The sequence below is a fragment of the Oryx dammah genome, unplaced genomic scaffold (assembly GCF_014754425.2).
Source record: "Oryx dammah isolate SB20612 unplaced genomic scaffold, SCBI_Odam_1.1 HiC_scaffold_10, whole genome shotgun sequence".
Taxonomy (NCBI): domain Eukaryota; kingdom Metazoa; phylum Chordata; class Mammalia; order Artiodactyla; family Bovidae; genus Oryx; species Oryx dammah.
The window spans coordinates 62,139,202-62,156,022 of NW_024070194.1; the positions used below are offsets into that span (position 1 = coordinate 62,139,202).

The following is a 16,821-nucleotide window of genomic DNA, read 5'->3' on the forward strand; positions in this document are numbered from 1 at the left end:
GGGCTGTAGATTATTTTCTTTCATTACTTTAAGTATGTCCTGCCATTCCCTCCTGGCCTGAAGAGTTTCTATTGAAAGATCAGCTGTTATGCTTATGGGAATCCCCTTGTATGTAATTTGTTATTTTTCCCTTGCTGATTTTGATATTTGTTCTTTGTGTTTCATCTTTGTTAACTTGATTAATATGTGTCTTGGGGTGTTTCGCCTTGGGTTTATCCTGTTTGGGACTCTCTGGGTTTCTTGGATTTGGGTGATTATTTCCTTCCCCATTTTAGGGAAGTTTTCAACTATTATCTCCTCAAGTATTTTCTCATGGTCTTTCTTTTTGTCTTCTTCTTCTGAGACTCCTATGTTTCGAATGTTGGGGTGTTTAACATGGTCCTCGAGGTCTCTGAGATTGTCCTCATTTCTTTTGTTTTTCTTTTTTCCTCTCTGATTCATTTGTTTCTATTATTCTGTCTTCTACTTCACTAATCCTATCTTCTGCCTATATTCTATATTCTACTATTTGTTCCCTCCAGAACGTTTTCTATGTCATTTATTGCATTATTCATTATATACTGACTCTTTTTTATTTCTTCTAGGTCCTTGTTAAACCTTTCTTGCATCTTCTCAATCCTTGCCTCCAGGCTATTTATCTGTGATTCCATTTTGATTTCAAGATTTTGGATCATTTTCACTATCATTATTCAGAATTCTTTATCAGGTAGATTCCCTATCTCTTCCTCTTTTGTTTTGTTTGGTGGGCATTTATCCTGTTCCTCCATGGGATTCTCCAGGCAAGAATACTGGAGTGGGTTGCCATTTCCTTCTCCAGGGGATCTTCCCAACCCAGGGATTGAACCCGGGTCTCCCGCCTTGCAGGCAGACGCTTTAACCTCTGAGCCACCAGGGAAGCCCTTCACTTCACTTCACTTTCTGTTAAGTCGCTTCAGTCATGTCCAACTCTGTGCGACCCCATAGACGGCAGCCCACCAGGCTCCCCCATCCCTGGGATTCTCCAGGCAAGAACACTGGAGTAGGTTGCCATTTCCTTCTCCAATGCATGAAAGTGAAAAGTGAAAGTGTAGTCGCTCAGTCGTGTCAGACTCTGTGCAACCCTATGGACTGCAGCCCACCAGGCTCCTCCATCCATAGGATTTTCCAGGCAAGAGTAATGGAGTGGGGTGCCATCGCCTTCTCCGTCACTTCACTTTACCTGCTAGGTATTCGTCTGTCTCTTCATCTTGTTTATATTGCTGTGTTTGGGGTGGCCTTTCGGTATTCTGGCAGTTTGTGGAGTTCTCTTTATTGAGGAGTTTCCTTGCTGTGTGTGGGGTTGTACGGGTAGCTTGTCAAGGTTTCCTGGTTAGGGACACTTGTGTTTGTGTTCTGGTGGGTGGAGCTGGATTTCTTCTCTCTGGAGTGCAATTAAGTGTCCAGTAATGAGTTATGAGATGTCAATGGGTTTGGAGTGACTGTGCAGCCTGTATAGTGAAGCTCAGGGCTGTGTTCCTGTGTTGCTGGAGAATTTGCTTGGTATGTCTTGCTCTGGAACTTGTTGGCCCTTGGGTGGTGCTTGGTTTCAGTGTAGTTATGGAGGCATTTGATGAGTTCCTGTCGATTAATGTTCCCTGGAGTCAGGAGTTCTCTGGTGTTCTCAGGATTTGGACTTAAGCCTCCTGCTTCTGGTTTTCAGTCTTATTTTTACAGTAGCCTCAAGACGTCTCCATCTCCTTTTGAAGACAATGGGCTGATTTTCTGGGTGCCTGATGTCCTCTGCCAGCATTCAGAAGTTGTTTTGTGGAATTTACTCAGCGTTTAAATGTTCTTTTGATGAATTTGTTGGGGAGAAAGTGGTCTCCCCGTCCTACTCCTCTGCCATCTTAGAACCACCTCCTGTCTCTGCTTTTGAATATGCTATCTAGGTTAGTCATAACTTCCTTCCAAGGAGTAAGCGTCTTTTAATTTCATGGCTGCAGTCACCATCTGCAGTGATTTGGGAGCACAAAAAAATAAAGTCTGACACTGTTTCCCCATCTATTTGCCATGAAGTGATGGGACTGGGTGCCATGATCTTAGTTTTCTGAGTGTTGAGCTTTAAGCCAACTTTTTCACTCTCCTCTTTCACTTTCATCAAGAGGCTCTTTAGTTCTTCTTTGTTTTCTGCCATAAGGGTGGTGTCATCTGAATATCTGAGGTTATTAATATTTCTCCCAGCAATCTTGATTCCAGCTTGTGCTTCTTCCAGCCCAGCGTTTCTCATGATGTACTCTGCATGTAATTTAAATAAGCAGGATGACAATATACAGCCTTGACATTCTCCTTTTCCATTTGGAACCACTCTGTTGTTCCATGTCGAGTTCTTAACTGTTGCTTCCTGACCTGCATACAGATTTCTCAAGAGGCAGGTCAGATGGTCTGGTATTCCCATCTCTTTCAGAATTTTCCACAGTTTATTGTGATCGACACAATCAAAGGCTTTGGCTTAGTCAATAAAGCAGAAATAGATGTTTTTCTGGAACTCTCTTGCTTTTTTGATGATCCAGAGGATATTGGCAATTTGATCTCTGGTTCCTCAAATAATAATTGCTGGTTCCTCAGACAAATAATTATTAAGATGCATTTTCTAACTGCTGTTTGTTGAACTTAAGAATATGAATATGAATAGGACATGGGCCCTACCATTAAGAAGCTCACAATCTGTTATGAGAGACATCAAGGCAAAAGTCAATGTGATGAGAGAAGAACAAGGCTGAGAACAAAGCAGTTTGGATGCTCAGAAGTAGAAGTGCTTGCTTTTGTCCAATGTCACCTGGGAAGATTCGCAGATGACACAGCTTCTGTGGTTAGTGTTTGTGAAAGTTTTTCCTTTTATGTTTTATTTTTATGGGAAAGGAAGAAGTAAACCTAGTATTTCTGAAAATTTATTCTATCTTCCTTGACCAATAAGTTCTTATTCACTGGAGTCTGGAAATATGGCAGCTGGCATCATTCATTCTATGTCTTGGGCATATTTGGCTTATAGAGCCTGAATTCCAAGACTTTGGTATATTCCTGCAAATACATTACAGATCCTAGCCACCTTATTTTTCATCTGCCCTACATGTTATTTGTGAAAAGCACACTGTGTGTTAGGCAAAGAAAAGAGTAAACAAACACTGCTGTCTCTGCTTCCCAGAGATTTATCTGCAAATAGAATTATAACTGAGTCCCAGATATTGCTGTTGCTAATCATCTTGAAAGACCACTATACAGATAGATTTGCTAGGTGTCTGGTCTAATTTTGAATTGTAAGTTAGACATTTTTAATTTTTAAAATTAAGCATTAATTCTCTTGGAGAATTGTAATGCAAAGATAAAGACAGGACACTATTCAGTCAGATAAAAGGCACACTAATAGCTGAAAGGTTTAACAGTTATTAATACATCACAACCAGGCAATACTCAAGGCCCAAAGGGGTAAACCCTAAGTCTGTTTAAAGATAAATGAATAAAAAAATAATAGTAAACATAACATATAGTCATGCCCTGAATTGTGGGGGTGGCCTTTACATCAGGGTTTCCCAATTCCCTGGCCCCTAGTCACAGCCTGCTAGGAACCAGGCCACACAGGAGGAGGTGAACGCTAGGTGAGTGAGTAAAGTTTCATCTGTATTTTACAGCTGCTCCCCATAGTTGGATGGCATCACTCACTCAATAGACATGAGTTTGAGCAAGCAGCAGGAGATGGTGAAGGACAGAGAAACCTGGCGTGCTGCATTCCATGGGGTCACAAAGAGTCGGATACGACTGAGCGACTGAAAAATAACAACAACCCATTGCTCTCCCATCACCCCTAGATGGGACCATCTAGCTGCAGGAAAAGCTCAGGGCACCCACTGATACTGCATTATGGTGAATTGTATAATTATTTTATTATATATCACAATGTAATAAGAACAAAGTCCATAATAAATGTAATACACTTGAATCACCCTGAAACCGTCACCCCACTCCCAGTCTGTGGAAAAACTGTCTTCCACGGAACCAGTCCCTGGTGCCAAAAAGGTCAGGGACCACAGCTAAAGTATTCGGGAAAACTTTAGTTTAACTTCCTCATTTTATGTATGAGAAAATACAGAATATCAAAATAGTTTTCTTCCCTATTGCCCAACCAGTTTATCTCCCTGGGTTTTTTGGATTTTTGTTAGCGGCATTATCAACTAGGCAGTTGTCTAAGTAATACAGTCTTGGATCAATTCTGACGTGTGTTTTTTCCTCACCAGTTATATCAGGTCAGTTGCCACTGCTCAAGTTCAAGTTCTCATTGTCTCTCATCCAAACCTCTGAAATAGGATTATGTCCTCTGGACAGATGATCGTTTTTCTAATCTTATCCTGATCTGTTCTCATGCTCTGCATTCTTTTATTTTAACCATAAATATGATCTGGTCATTCTTCTTACAGTCTTAAAAGACTTCTTGTCATTCTTAAAACACTTTCCTGGCTTGTATCAGTTAAGGCCCTAGCAGGAAACAGCTGATATACGCAACTGGGAAATGTGAGGAGTGTTTGATAAATTGATGATTTGCAAAGGTGTGGCCAGAATATAAAGAAACCATAAATGATGTGGCAGTAGGCTGGGCCAATGACATCAGGCCTGTTACCAGCCTAGGCTGGAAGGAGGAAGACTGAGAAGAGGTACAGCTGGGGTCTGCATAGGGCCCCTCATGGACCTATCACTGCTACCAGCCAGCTAGAATGGTCCTGGCCAGGATTATAGCTTGAGCCAGGATTATGAATACCCAGCCCCCTCTTTCTTTCCTCCCTCAAGGTGCGCTCCACTTCAACCAAACATAATATAAATTCAGATGACAAGGGAGCCCATTAATGCAATCCATAAAGGCCAGTTCTCTAGATGCTGGGGGTGGGGGAGGGGGGACAGACAGAAATAGACAGCATTTATCCCAACTTTATCAATAAATTGAAAACTCCTTAATAGTCATTCAAAACACTTAACCACCTCTCTACCACATTCTTTTACCACAAGTGTAATGTAACTTGTTATCCTCCATATTCTATAGCTATGTCAGCCTACTGAGAAAATGTAAGTTTCCACATTATCTTTTATTTGCAGCAGTGTTCTTTCCTCATCTCTACCTAGTTTCTCATCCTTTCAGGCTTTATATAAATGTTACTTTCCCCTTGCAGCCCTCTTCATCCATCTGAATTGCATCTCCCCAGAATATATCACCTCTATGTGATACACCAAGACATATGCCATGCCCCACTCACTCCACTCTGAATAAAAGGTGTTCTGAAATCCCCAGGCACAGGGTAGGGAATGAGACTCTTCTGAGAGGTGTAGAGAGGTGATCTGCCTGGGACAAAGGCTCAGGGAGATCAGGCTGAGATCAGACCTCAGGTTCCCCCCTTGAGGTCTTTTTTATGGGCTTGTTCTATCACTTCAAGACAAAAAACAAAGGTGAGGATTAAGGGAAAAGAATAGGTGGCATGGTATTCTTTAAAAAAAGAGAGAGAGAGAAGAAAAGGAAGGAGGAGGAAGAGGAGAAATCATGATCACATATGGTCCAATCCTGTTTTTAAGGGAAAGATTTCAAAACCCTGCTCTCCATTTTCCTTTTCTAGCTCAAAGTAAACATTTACCAGAGTTGACAGAACATGGTCAATATATGCACAAAGGCCTGAGACTGGGGAGTTAGGTTTGTGCATCTTAATAGCTGTACTTCTTTTGGGCAAATGCATATGTGGAGAGAGCAAAGGTTTGCAAGCATTGGGAGATGACCTTAGTCATTGCTGCTGGTGAAATTCCAGTTTTCTAAGGCTAAGAACTCATTTCTGGGACCAAAGACAGGCTCACTAGTGACGTTCTAGCTGCAAGAGCAGCTGAATGCCTTGAGGCACAGAGTAAGTAATTTTTGATTTTGGCTAAGGATAAATATTCATTACTGAGCCCAGTTTAGGTCTAGCCAAGGATCACAAACTAGGAGAAAAGCAAAACTTTTGTCCCCAAAGAAACACATTATCATACAAGGTGTTAGCAGTGGGAAAGGCTCTGGGAGAAAGAATAATAATATAGAGACAGATATTTTATTTGGCCATCAGGGCCACTCATTCATAAATCTCAACCAAGAACATCTGTACTTTGCATGGGCAGCTGGTATACCTTTTGGGATTCCAGTCACCTTTTTTTATCAGAAATATAAACAATTACTATTTTGATCATTCTTTCCTTCCATTTTATCCCCAAAGTATTTTGTTTTACATTTCTACCTTTACACATGCCCTTTACATGTGCCATAGTCAAATAAATACATTACTATAATAGAGTATGAGTCAGAAAGCATATAAGATTTATATATATATATCTTTGAGCTTTTGCAAGACTAGCACATAGGAAGTCTTAATAAATGTTCACGGCATTGAATCAAGAGGCATTTCCAAGATCACATTCAGGTCTTATAATTTCCTACTCAGTAATATTTTTATTATTGTACATGCTTATAATCCCATGAAATTATTTAGAAAGTTTTTAGAAAGACATAGACCTATGTTATTTCTCAGCATAACTGAATGAAATAGGTCTGTTAATTTTTAACATCTGTTAGTGTATTTATTAAATCAACACAATCCCTCAGGAGTAAGTGCCACAAGACAGCATAATAAACAGCTGTTTACTGTGTATTTTTCCCCAAGCAAAGATGATGTAATCCAAAATAGGAAAGCAGTGGGTGTTATGTGGCTTTAGAAAAATAGGATAAATAGTCCACTATTTATTTGTGTTCTTTAATATTGACTTCCTGGTGTAGGTGGGATTGTTACAGCTTTTTGTATTAAATGCAAACAACTCTAGAAGTTAATACAAATTTGTTGCATCCTCTAAAGATGTGAGAGTTGGACTATAAAGAAAGTTGAGTGCCAAAGAATTGATGCTTTTGAACTGTGGTGTTGGAGAAGAGTCTTGAGAGTCCCTTGGACTGCAAGGAGATCAAACCAGTCCATCCTAAAGGAGATCAGTCCTGGGTGTTCATTGGAAGGACTGATGTTGAAGCTGAAAGTCCAATACTTTTGGCCACCTGATGCGAAGAGCTGACTCATTTGAAAAGACCCTGATGCTGGGAAAGATTGAGGGCAGGAGGAGAAGAGGATGACAGAGGATGAAATGGTTGGATGGCATCACTGACTCAATGGGTTTGGGTGGACTCCGGGAGTTGGTGATGGACAGGGAGGCCTGGTGTGCTGCGGTTCACGGGGTCGCAAAGAATCGGACATGACTGAGCAACTGAACTGAAGTCTCATGAGGAAAATCTAGTGGATTTTGGACTGTGAGGCCACGTGTAGTAGATACCTTTCAGAGACCTTTCGTGATGACCCCCATCATCCTCACCATGGGGCATTGTATGGGGTCCCAGCAGCCATGTTTGTATAGTTGATCTTGCCCCATAACTCACCCACAGTTGATTTAACCAGAAATGGGATCTTGACCCAAGTGGGCTAATCAGAGGGTCTTCCTTTGGAATATGGAATGGAGATAGAAAAACAAAGATATAGTCTCTCCACAAGTCTGGGGGCATAATTTGTAACATCCATCCTCAAGGCAACACGTTTTTATTATATAGACAGAGTAAAGGCAGTATGTCTTCAGAGAGAGAGTCACCAAGAGCGAAGTAAAAAACAGCAGAGATGAGAAGCAGAATACCCCTGGGTCCAGGCCTCCCTGAGGCCTGATCTCTTTATTCCTACCCTTGAACTCTGTAAGACATGTGCACTGTTACACTAAATTCTTTATTTTGATTAAGGTGCTTGAGATGCTTTCTTCCCCTGCAATCAGTGTCCTCACTCATACATTTGGTGGCAAGTAGCTAACAGAAAGGTCAGAGAATGTATAATAAAATCCAGGAACTGCATCTCTAAAAACAACTTTAAGAGGCTCGTTGCTGTGCTTAGCATTGTCTGAGCACACAGTGCTCCATCCTGTGTTTTTCAGAAATGAATACAAAAAAGTTTCAAGTCACTGAAGGACCTCTTATGTTACAGATTGTTTCTATAAAATCTAATGAAAAACATTAAGGTTAAGGTTTATTTAGAGAAGGTGATAAATTTCCTGCTTACATTAATTCCTGCCTATCTCAAAGTTTTGGTATTATTTTCAAGATGAGTCATTGTTATCATGTAGCTATCTCCCGGCCAAACACTCTAACTTGCTTTAGGGCTTAAATGATTTTTTGCAAAAAGACATTTAAAAAAAGTTAATGTGCAACATTGTAATTGAAAATTCATCAGTAGACATGAGCAATATTTCTGGTGACGATCAAAAGTATGGATAATATTAACGTACAGATAGTCTTCAATAGGTGTGTATTGGATATGTTATGCATATGATGCTAGAAACTGGGAATGTAAAGATAAGGAATGGTTAATATGGAAATTGTTAAGTAATAACACTACAAAAGGGTGTTTTACCAATCTCCTTGGGGATAACATTCTGACAACTCAGTGACTAACCCGGAAGGAATACCAGGTTATTTTTACTTAGTATCAAAAATACATGTGTTTGTATAGCTCTGCTAGGCATATTGTGTGAAATGCCACACACTTTAGAGGAACCGGAACACTTCCCAAGGGTAGGGTGCGTGTGGAGGGTGGAGTTGGTGGAAAATCAAACTTGGTGCAGTGGTCTTTGAACATTGCCACTTGAGTTATCTCTAAAATAATTTAGAAAAATATGCATTCCCTTTTGCATTTTTATCTTAATGTCTAAACATTGTATTGAGTCAATTTCTAGATAGGTTGAGAAGAAGTTGGGGGTCCCTGAGGAGAAGAGAGGGGTCTGGGGCTCTCAAGGAGGAGATAGGGGTCTGGAGTTCTCAAGGAGGAGAAAAGGACAAAATTGTTTTCTATAGTCCTTAGTTTTAGGTTTTTTTCCTTAAGCCCAGAGTTGATGATTACGCAACAAAACAACTCAGCTTAAACTCTGTATTAAGGATTCTATAACAACAATGTATCTGGCTTGAGGATATGTTTCTCCTTCTTGAGAACCTTCTGACTAATCCTGTTACCTTAAAATGTAAATTGTGGGAGTGGGCCTAGTAAGACCTTTACAATCTTGGGACATTCTATTGATTTATTCAGAAATGAATACAAAAAAGTTTAAAGTCACTGAAGGACCCCTTATGTTACAGATTGTTTCTATAAAAACTAATGAAAAACATTAAGGTTAAGGTTTATTTAGAGAAGGTGATAAATTTCCTGCTTACATTAATTCCTGCCTATCTCAAAGTCGGTGGACATAGGAAGTCTTAATAAATGTTCACGGCATTGAATCAAGAGGCATTTCCAAGATCACATTCAGGTCTTATAATTTCCTACTCAGTAATATTTTTATTATTGTACATGCACCAATTTAAAAAGTATATAGCTCCCTTGCTAAGACTAGTGAGGGGGCACTTTCCATCCCCTTCTGATGTCGTTGTCAGAAGCCTTCTTTGTTTTTCACTGTAATGAAACTTCTGCCACACAAGAGCCCTGAGTGGTCAAGCCTGATCTCTGGTCCTGAAGCTAAATCTTCGGAGATCAAGAATCTGATATCGTTCACAGTAAGCTATAAGTTTAGTGGTTGCAAAGAAAAGAATTTCTGGAATATTTTATATTGAGTTCTTTAAATTATGGAATTTGTCTACCATCTCATCTAAGTGACAAAGCCAGTCGTGCTAACTATCCAATCAACCAACTCAAACTTAATTTTCTGAAAAAGCTGACATTGTTAAATTTAAATACATATGTTAAAACATGTCCCAGGGAATCGGAAAAAAAAATAGTACAAATGAACTTATTTAGAAAACTGAAACAGACTCACAAACATAGAAAACAAACTATGGTTTGTTACTGTTACCAAAGGGGAAAGTGGTGGGGAAGGGATAAATTAGGAGTTTGGGGTTTAACAGATACACACTTGTTCAGTTGCTTAAGTTGTGCCCCACTCTTTTGCGACCCCATAGACTGTAGCCTGCCAGACTCTTACTTCTATAGGTAAAACAGATATGGCAAAACCAATACAGTATTGTAAAGTAAAATAAAGTAAAAATAAAAATTAAAAAAAAAGTAATTGCAATAAATAAATATGCAAAAAAAAAAAAAAAAACAGATAACAAAGTCCTACTGTATAGCACAGGGAACTATATTTGATACTTCGTAAAAACCTATAATGGAAAGTAATCTGGGAAAAAATATATGTATATACACATATAACTGAGTTACTTTGCTATACACCAGAAACTAACACCACACTGTAAAACAACTGTACCTCAATTAAGAAAATAATTATGATTTCAAACTCTAAGTGAGAAAGGAGAGAAAGAGGAAAAGAGATCTCTCAGGCTGGGCTGCAGTGCCACCAACATTTGCTTTAGAGGTCTCTCCATAGCCCAGAATATACAGGTTGTCCAATATGAATCTGGAGAAAGTGTGAAACTTGAGGTTCTTTTTGAGGACCTCTGCTGGTTGTGTTCATATGAAAACTTATTTATATACTGCAATGATTAGTTTTGTGTCAACTTGGTTGGGCTGTGGAGCCCTGTTGTTTGTTCAAACCATACTCAAGATGCTGCTGTGAAGGACTTCTCAGATGTCAGGAGCACTTACCATCAGCCAATTTTAAGATTACTACCTCTATTGTGGGTGGGGCTCATTCACTTATTTGAAAGCTTTAGGAGTAAATGCTGAGATTTCTTAAAAAAAAGAAAGAATTCTGCCTCAAGATTACAACAGAGAAATCCTACCCGTGTTTCCAGGCTGATAGCTTGTCTGAAAGATTCTAGACTCAAGCTTACACCATCAATGCTTACTTGACTTTCCAGCTTGCAGGCCTGCCCTGCAAGTTTCATGCTTGCCAGTCCCCACTATTACGTGAGCAAATAAATCCTTCTCTCTTAATATATTATGTTATTAATACAATTAAATATGATTATTTCATTAATATTAATAAATAAATTTATAATACATATTTCATAAATGTAATATATTAATATCTAATTCTTTATAGGAAGATATATTAATTTTTAAGATATCTTAATATATTATATACTGACATATTTAAACATAATAATATATATATAATACTTATATAATAATTACTAGTTTATTGTATAGGTTGTATATTATGTTCATACATTAAATATAAATATATTATGTATTTGATATTTAAAGACATATATAAACACAGAAGGATAGAAATAACAGAATATCTAACTAGCTAGCTGCTGCTGCTGCAGCTAGCTTCTATCTTTTTATCCATTTTTTGTTTCTCTGGAAAATGCTACTATATAGTAGCACAAAACCAGTCTTTCACTTAGTAGCTTTATGTTTTTTCCCACTACATTAAGTCCAGACTTATTTTCATTCATGTTTGTATCCACATTGTCTGGCATATTTTAGGCACATAAGAAACAAAGAATTAATAGATGAGTAAGACCTTAATAGTAATGGATTAAAACATCGTATCTTTTTTCCTAATGAACACTATAATTTTATAATAAATTTGCCTTAATTGATGATATCGAGTTTGGTGTCTGCTAATTAACATGATTGCAGGCTGGAGATCTGTGGAGAATTCAAGCAAGAGGCGGATATAAGTTGGCACCAAGGAACAGGCAGCTTTTGCAGGGCTCTGTGACACACTGGCTAGCAGCAAATCTAAATTTCTGAACACAGATGCAGGTGTGCAAGACACAATGCATTTCTTTAATTTCTTAAAATTTCATTAAGTCTTATTTTGAGCCCTTAGCTTGTTTAGTTCATTGGAAAGACAATCGGTTTCATTACTGGGGGGATGTGATGTGTTTCTCATTCAGATGATAGAAGATGGGTATGGAGTAGGAAGCCCCAGAATCCTGAAGGGCACAGTAGGTTGTGAGGTCTTAACCATGCATGAGTCGAGCCCACAGAGTCCCTCCAGGTACACAGATCTCAGCTTCGGATCTGTGTGCCGCCTAGGACGTGGAGTCTTGGTCTGGGGCACTGGTGCAAGACCTCCCTGAGCAAGCTGAGAAAGAGTCTCTTTGATAGTTGTGCTGATGACCCTGAGCGCTGACGGAAAGTGGAACATCCATCACCTTGTGCATTTTTCATTTGGGCCAAACGTCAGATTTTGTTATTTGGTGTCATCAAAAATGTTCCTAACATAATCCGAAAAGTAAACTTATGGCTTTTTATTTAAAAACTACTCATCATTAAATAGCTTAGGCTTTCTTCCCAGAAAAATAAATCCACGAAGTATGGAAAACTAAAGTTACCTGAATGTAATATGGAATGAAAGAAAAATATAACAAATGAAATGTTTCAGAAAATTGGTCTGCCAGAGCAATGGAAGGCATCACTTACCTTACTGGTACTTTTCTGTTGGCAAGAAAACACAAGGCCGCTAGTGTAATATGAGCTATCAGTAAAGCTAATCCAATACCCAGGAGGGTCCATATATCTGGAATTTCAAACCAATAAAAAAATGTAAATATTCAGTGAAAAATATTAGAGACTCCAAAACTCAAGTGATTTTGGTCACAATGTCACTTACTGTTCTGAGTGTTCGTGAAATCAGCAGTCGGTGGGTTAACCTTGATGTGGCAACGATTTCCCTTCCAACCTTGTGCACATCTGGAAATGAGATACAATGTGATAGTTGGTAAAAAAAATAAAGAAACAAAGAAAGAAGTGGAAACATATTTTAGCAGTACTGTCATGGAATAAAACAATGAATGTTTAAAAATAATGAGATACCAGGAATGTGGGTAACTTTGATATGAAACCAAAAATGCTAAAGCAAAGCAAAAAAAAATTAAATTTTATTATTTTCATATTATTGTGTCAGAGAATTTTTTTTTCAGTATTTATTCCCTCCTTGTCTTATCTGTAAGGTGGGGGCTTGATTTCTTTATCTATTTGGTGGGAACCATATTCCATATATTGGACTATATTTCCTTCAATTCCTGTGTTCCACAGTTCCTTTGATTACTGTGGCAGAGCAATTCCATATTTCCATATATTGGGAAAGACCCTGATGCTGGGAAAGACTGAAGGCAGGAGGAGAAGGGATGAGGATGAGATGGTTGGATGACATTACTGACTCAATGGATATGAGTTTGAGCAAGCTCCGGGAGTTAGCGATGGACAGGGAAGCCTGGCATGCTGCAGTCCATAGCGTTGCAAAGAGTCAGACATGGTTGAGCAACGGAGCTGAACTGATGGTGGAGACAAGACTCATTTCTTGTTTTCAAAAGTTGACTTCACTTTTCACCAGTGCCCAATATTACTTTACTTTTTCATTTGTTTCAAACTCTAAAGCTAGCACATTTTTCAATAGTGAATGGATTTAAGTTCTTTCAGATACCAATAGAGAATATTCAAATAATAGATTAACATAAATATAAATCAGAGAGTATTTTTATTTCTCATTATAAGGGGATGATCCTTCAATTTCATAGATGTGGAATCAGATTAATAATCAAATTGGAAATACCATCAATCCTATAGGATTTCACTATCTCTGCTTTATTTAGGGTCATACGTGATGAAATTTGTAACAGTGGGAACATCTGCTCTGATATGGATGGCCTTCAGAAAGTTCAGAACTGGAAACTAACTCATGCCTCAAAGGGAAACGAGGTTTATTTCTAAGCAGCATAAGTGTCAGAATTTCTCTGGTAGAATGTGTTTGCATATGAATGTGAAAGCTTATATATACATTCTTGTTTACCAGAAATAACAGGATACAAATTAAGAAGGGTTTGGTTGAGTTTCCTGCCAATTGGATTAAAAACTGGCTTTTGAATGAATGTTTTTAAAAGCTATGTGTTAGAAGCAATGTTTCTTCAGCACACAGTTAATTTTTTTTCTCAGTCTCCCTTTTGACTTTGAAAATCTGAATAACCAATATCAATTTCTTCAAAAAAAGCAATAGCTTCCTTAAATATAAAAAGCTTAGAGGTTCAAGGGGGCCCATAAGAATGCCTTCTTTCCGTAGTAAATATTCTTTAAAAAGAAATTTAAGACAATTTAGTTGTTTTTGATGTCTCTATTCAAATTAAAATAAATTAGAAATGTTTAAGATCAGAGTCTATTTGTTTTTTTTACTCTCATAAACCTTAATAAGTATTTTTTTATCAGTTCTCAAGTTGGCAGTGTGAATCTACATGTCAGTCTTTCACATTTTGCCTTCAACTGACTTGATCTAAGACATTACTTTGCTGACGAAGGTCTGTATAGTCAAAGTTATGATTTTTCTAGCAGTCATGTACAGATGTGAGAGTTGGACCATAAAGAAGGCTGAGTGCTGAAGAATCCATGCTTTTCAAATTGTGGTACTGGAGAAGACTCTTGAGGTTCCTTTGAAATGCAAGGAGATCAAACCAGTCAATCCTAAAGATCACTGAGATTTTCTTTTTTAAGGCTAGTCATCCTCTCTATTCCTCTTCATGTGTAATCTGAAGCTTAGATATCTCATTCAACTATTTATTTTTCACTAGCAAATCATCAATAGTAGCATACCAAATGAAAAATAAGAGACTGACTTTTCCTGAAGAAGGAAGGCACAGATTGTTATTTTCAGTGGCAGCATTCTGGATAGTTTTAACAGCTGTTGGGGACAGAAGGTGAAGGCTCTTGTGGGGAGAAAAAGGGAAAGTAGATGATCTGTTGGGAAGAACCTGGTGTGCTTTGCCTAAGCAGATGCCAACCAGAGGATACCAGTCCAGGCGGGGCATTCCAGGCACAGCTGTGAAAAGCTGGGTGGCTGGGTGGTGAGTCGGGTGGGTGTGGGGAATCCTGTATAACTGTCTGATACCAAGAGTGAGATCCCTAAAACAATGAGGCAATAAGATTCATTCTATTTGCTTGAAATTAAAAACCAAATAATCCTTTCTAGGTAATGTTTTAGCTACATTATGATTAGACAAGATTGAATGCAATGGTGATTCCACCTCTTGTATAACCCAATAAGATCTATTAATATAAGGATGATAAACACTATATAATATTTGTGCTAAAGACTAGGATTATTGTTGTTGTTTAGTCACTAAGTCATATCCAACTCTGTTGCAACCCCATGGACTATAGCCTGCCATGCTCCTCTGTTCGTGGGATTTCCCAGGCAAGAATACTGGAATGGGTTGTATTTCCTTCTCTAGGGAATCTTTCTGACCCAGGGATCAAACCTGCATCTCTTGCATCTGTTGCAGATTCCTGACCAGTGAGACAACAGGGAAGCCAAAGACTAGGATATCTCAGTGTAAATGAGAAGGCTTGTTTTGTTTTAATGTCAAGAAGAAAAGAAATGCTAGATGTGATGAAATTATTCTGGAAGTCTTTTTCATATTAAGTCATAAGAAACAGTTAAATCAAAAAATGACCTGTTAAGCTTGACAAAATGTCAAAAATAACTCATTTTTATTTAGAAAGTATGCATAGACAAAATGTTTTTGGGGAAAATTTAATTTATTCTGAGTTAATGTGAGGCTGTGTGCTTTCTCACTTATTTCATATACCTAATGAGTTTAACATTGCAGCATTTCAGCCTTATCTTTTGTTGTTCAGTCACTCAGTCATTTCCAACTCTGTGACCCCATGGACTGGAGCACGCCAGGCTTTCCTGTCCTTCACTATCTCCTGGAGCCTGCTCAGACTCATATCTATTGAGTCGGTGAGGCCACCTACCCACCTCATTCTCTGTCATCCCCTTCTCCTGTTTTCAGCCTTTCCCAGTATCAGGGTCTTTTCCAATAAGTTGGTTCTTCACATCAGGTGGTCAAAGTATTGGAGCTTCAGCTTCAGCATCAGTCCCTCCAATGAATATTCAGGATTGATTTTCTTTAGGATTGACTAGTTTGGTCTCCCTGCAGTCCAAGGGATTCTCAAGAATATTCTCCAACACCACTGTTCAAAAGCACCAATTCTTTGGTGCTCAGCTTTCCTTATGGTCCAACTCTCACATCTGTACATGACTACTGGAAAAACCATAGGCTTGACTAGATGGACCTTTGTTGGCAAAGTGATGTCTCTGCTTTTTAGTATGCTGTTAGGTTTGTCATAGCTTTTCTTCCAAGGGGCATTTGGAAGCATTTCAGCCTTATTTTAGGACAATGGAGGTTCAAGCTGCTACTCAGTTACCATGTATGTTATGACTGCCTGCACCAAATTCATTGAAACACCCATCCTCCTTCCCTTCCCTCCACCAAATTATAAGCATTTCCATGGTTTGGTTGAGATGGAACCCCAGCCTGTCTCTAGGGTTATCTCATTTTCCTTGGTGCAGTGTTTTGCCTCAGAACCCTGTCCATTACTAGGCAGCATTCCCAGTCAACAGGGATTGGTTCATAGACAGACATGGACGTAAGTTTTCCAGAAATAATTCTGTCACCAGTGGGTACACATTGATGGATATTTATGGTAACAATTATCCTCTGTCCAATTCTGATGTGAACAAGGAAGAATATGGCCTTATGAAGCTACCATTTTGCTACAAAAGCCAGCCTGAGGATAAAATAACCTACTGGGAAGACACAGCCTAGGAAATCATAGAGAAAGGGAGGAACAATCTTAATGGCATTTAAACCTTTTCAGTCTGTTCCGATTTCACGTCTGCTCTGCATTCAGACTTTTTAGATACATGAGTCAATAAATTCCTGTATCATCTGAGCCAGTTTGAGTCTGGTCTTCTTTTAGGAGCACACATGCAAAACCCATTTTCCTACTCTTCCATTTTGATCCCTGAAGTTCTCATCATTAAATCAATAATCCCTTATTCTTAAAATATTTATTGAATGTCTACTACATACAAGATAGTCTGCCACAT

General features: G+C 38.6%; 1 protein-coding gene across 1 annotated transcript in view; it reads right to left on the reverse strand.

Annotated features, from left to right (window-relative positions):
• Window positions 1–16,821, reverse strand: part of MALRD1 (MAM and LDL receptor class A domain containing 1) — a 585,291-nt gene that overhangs the window by 24,857 nt on the left and 543,613 nt on the right. Inside the window, exons 37-38 of the mRNA XM_040248365.1 lie at window positions 12,550–12,629; window positions 12,360–12,456 (exon numbers count right to left, since the gene is read on the reverse strand). Coding sequence (XP_040104299.1) covers window positions 12,360–12,456; window positions 12,550–12,629 — 177 coding nt within the window. The remainder of the gene's footprint in view (window positions 1–12,359; window positions 12,457–12,549; window positions 12,630–16,821) is intronic.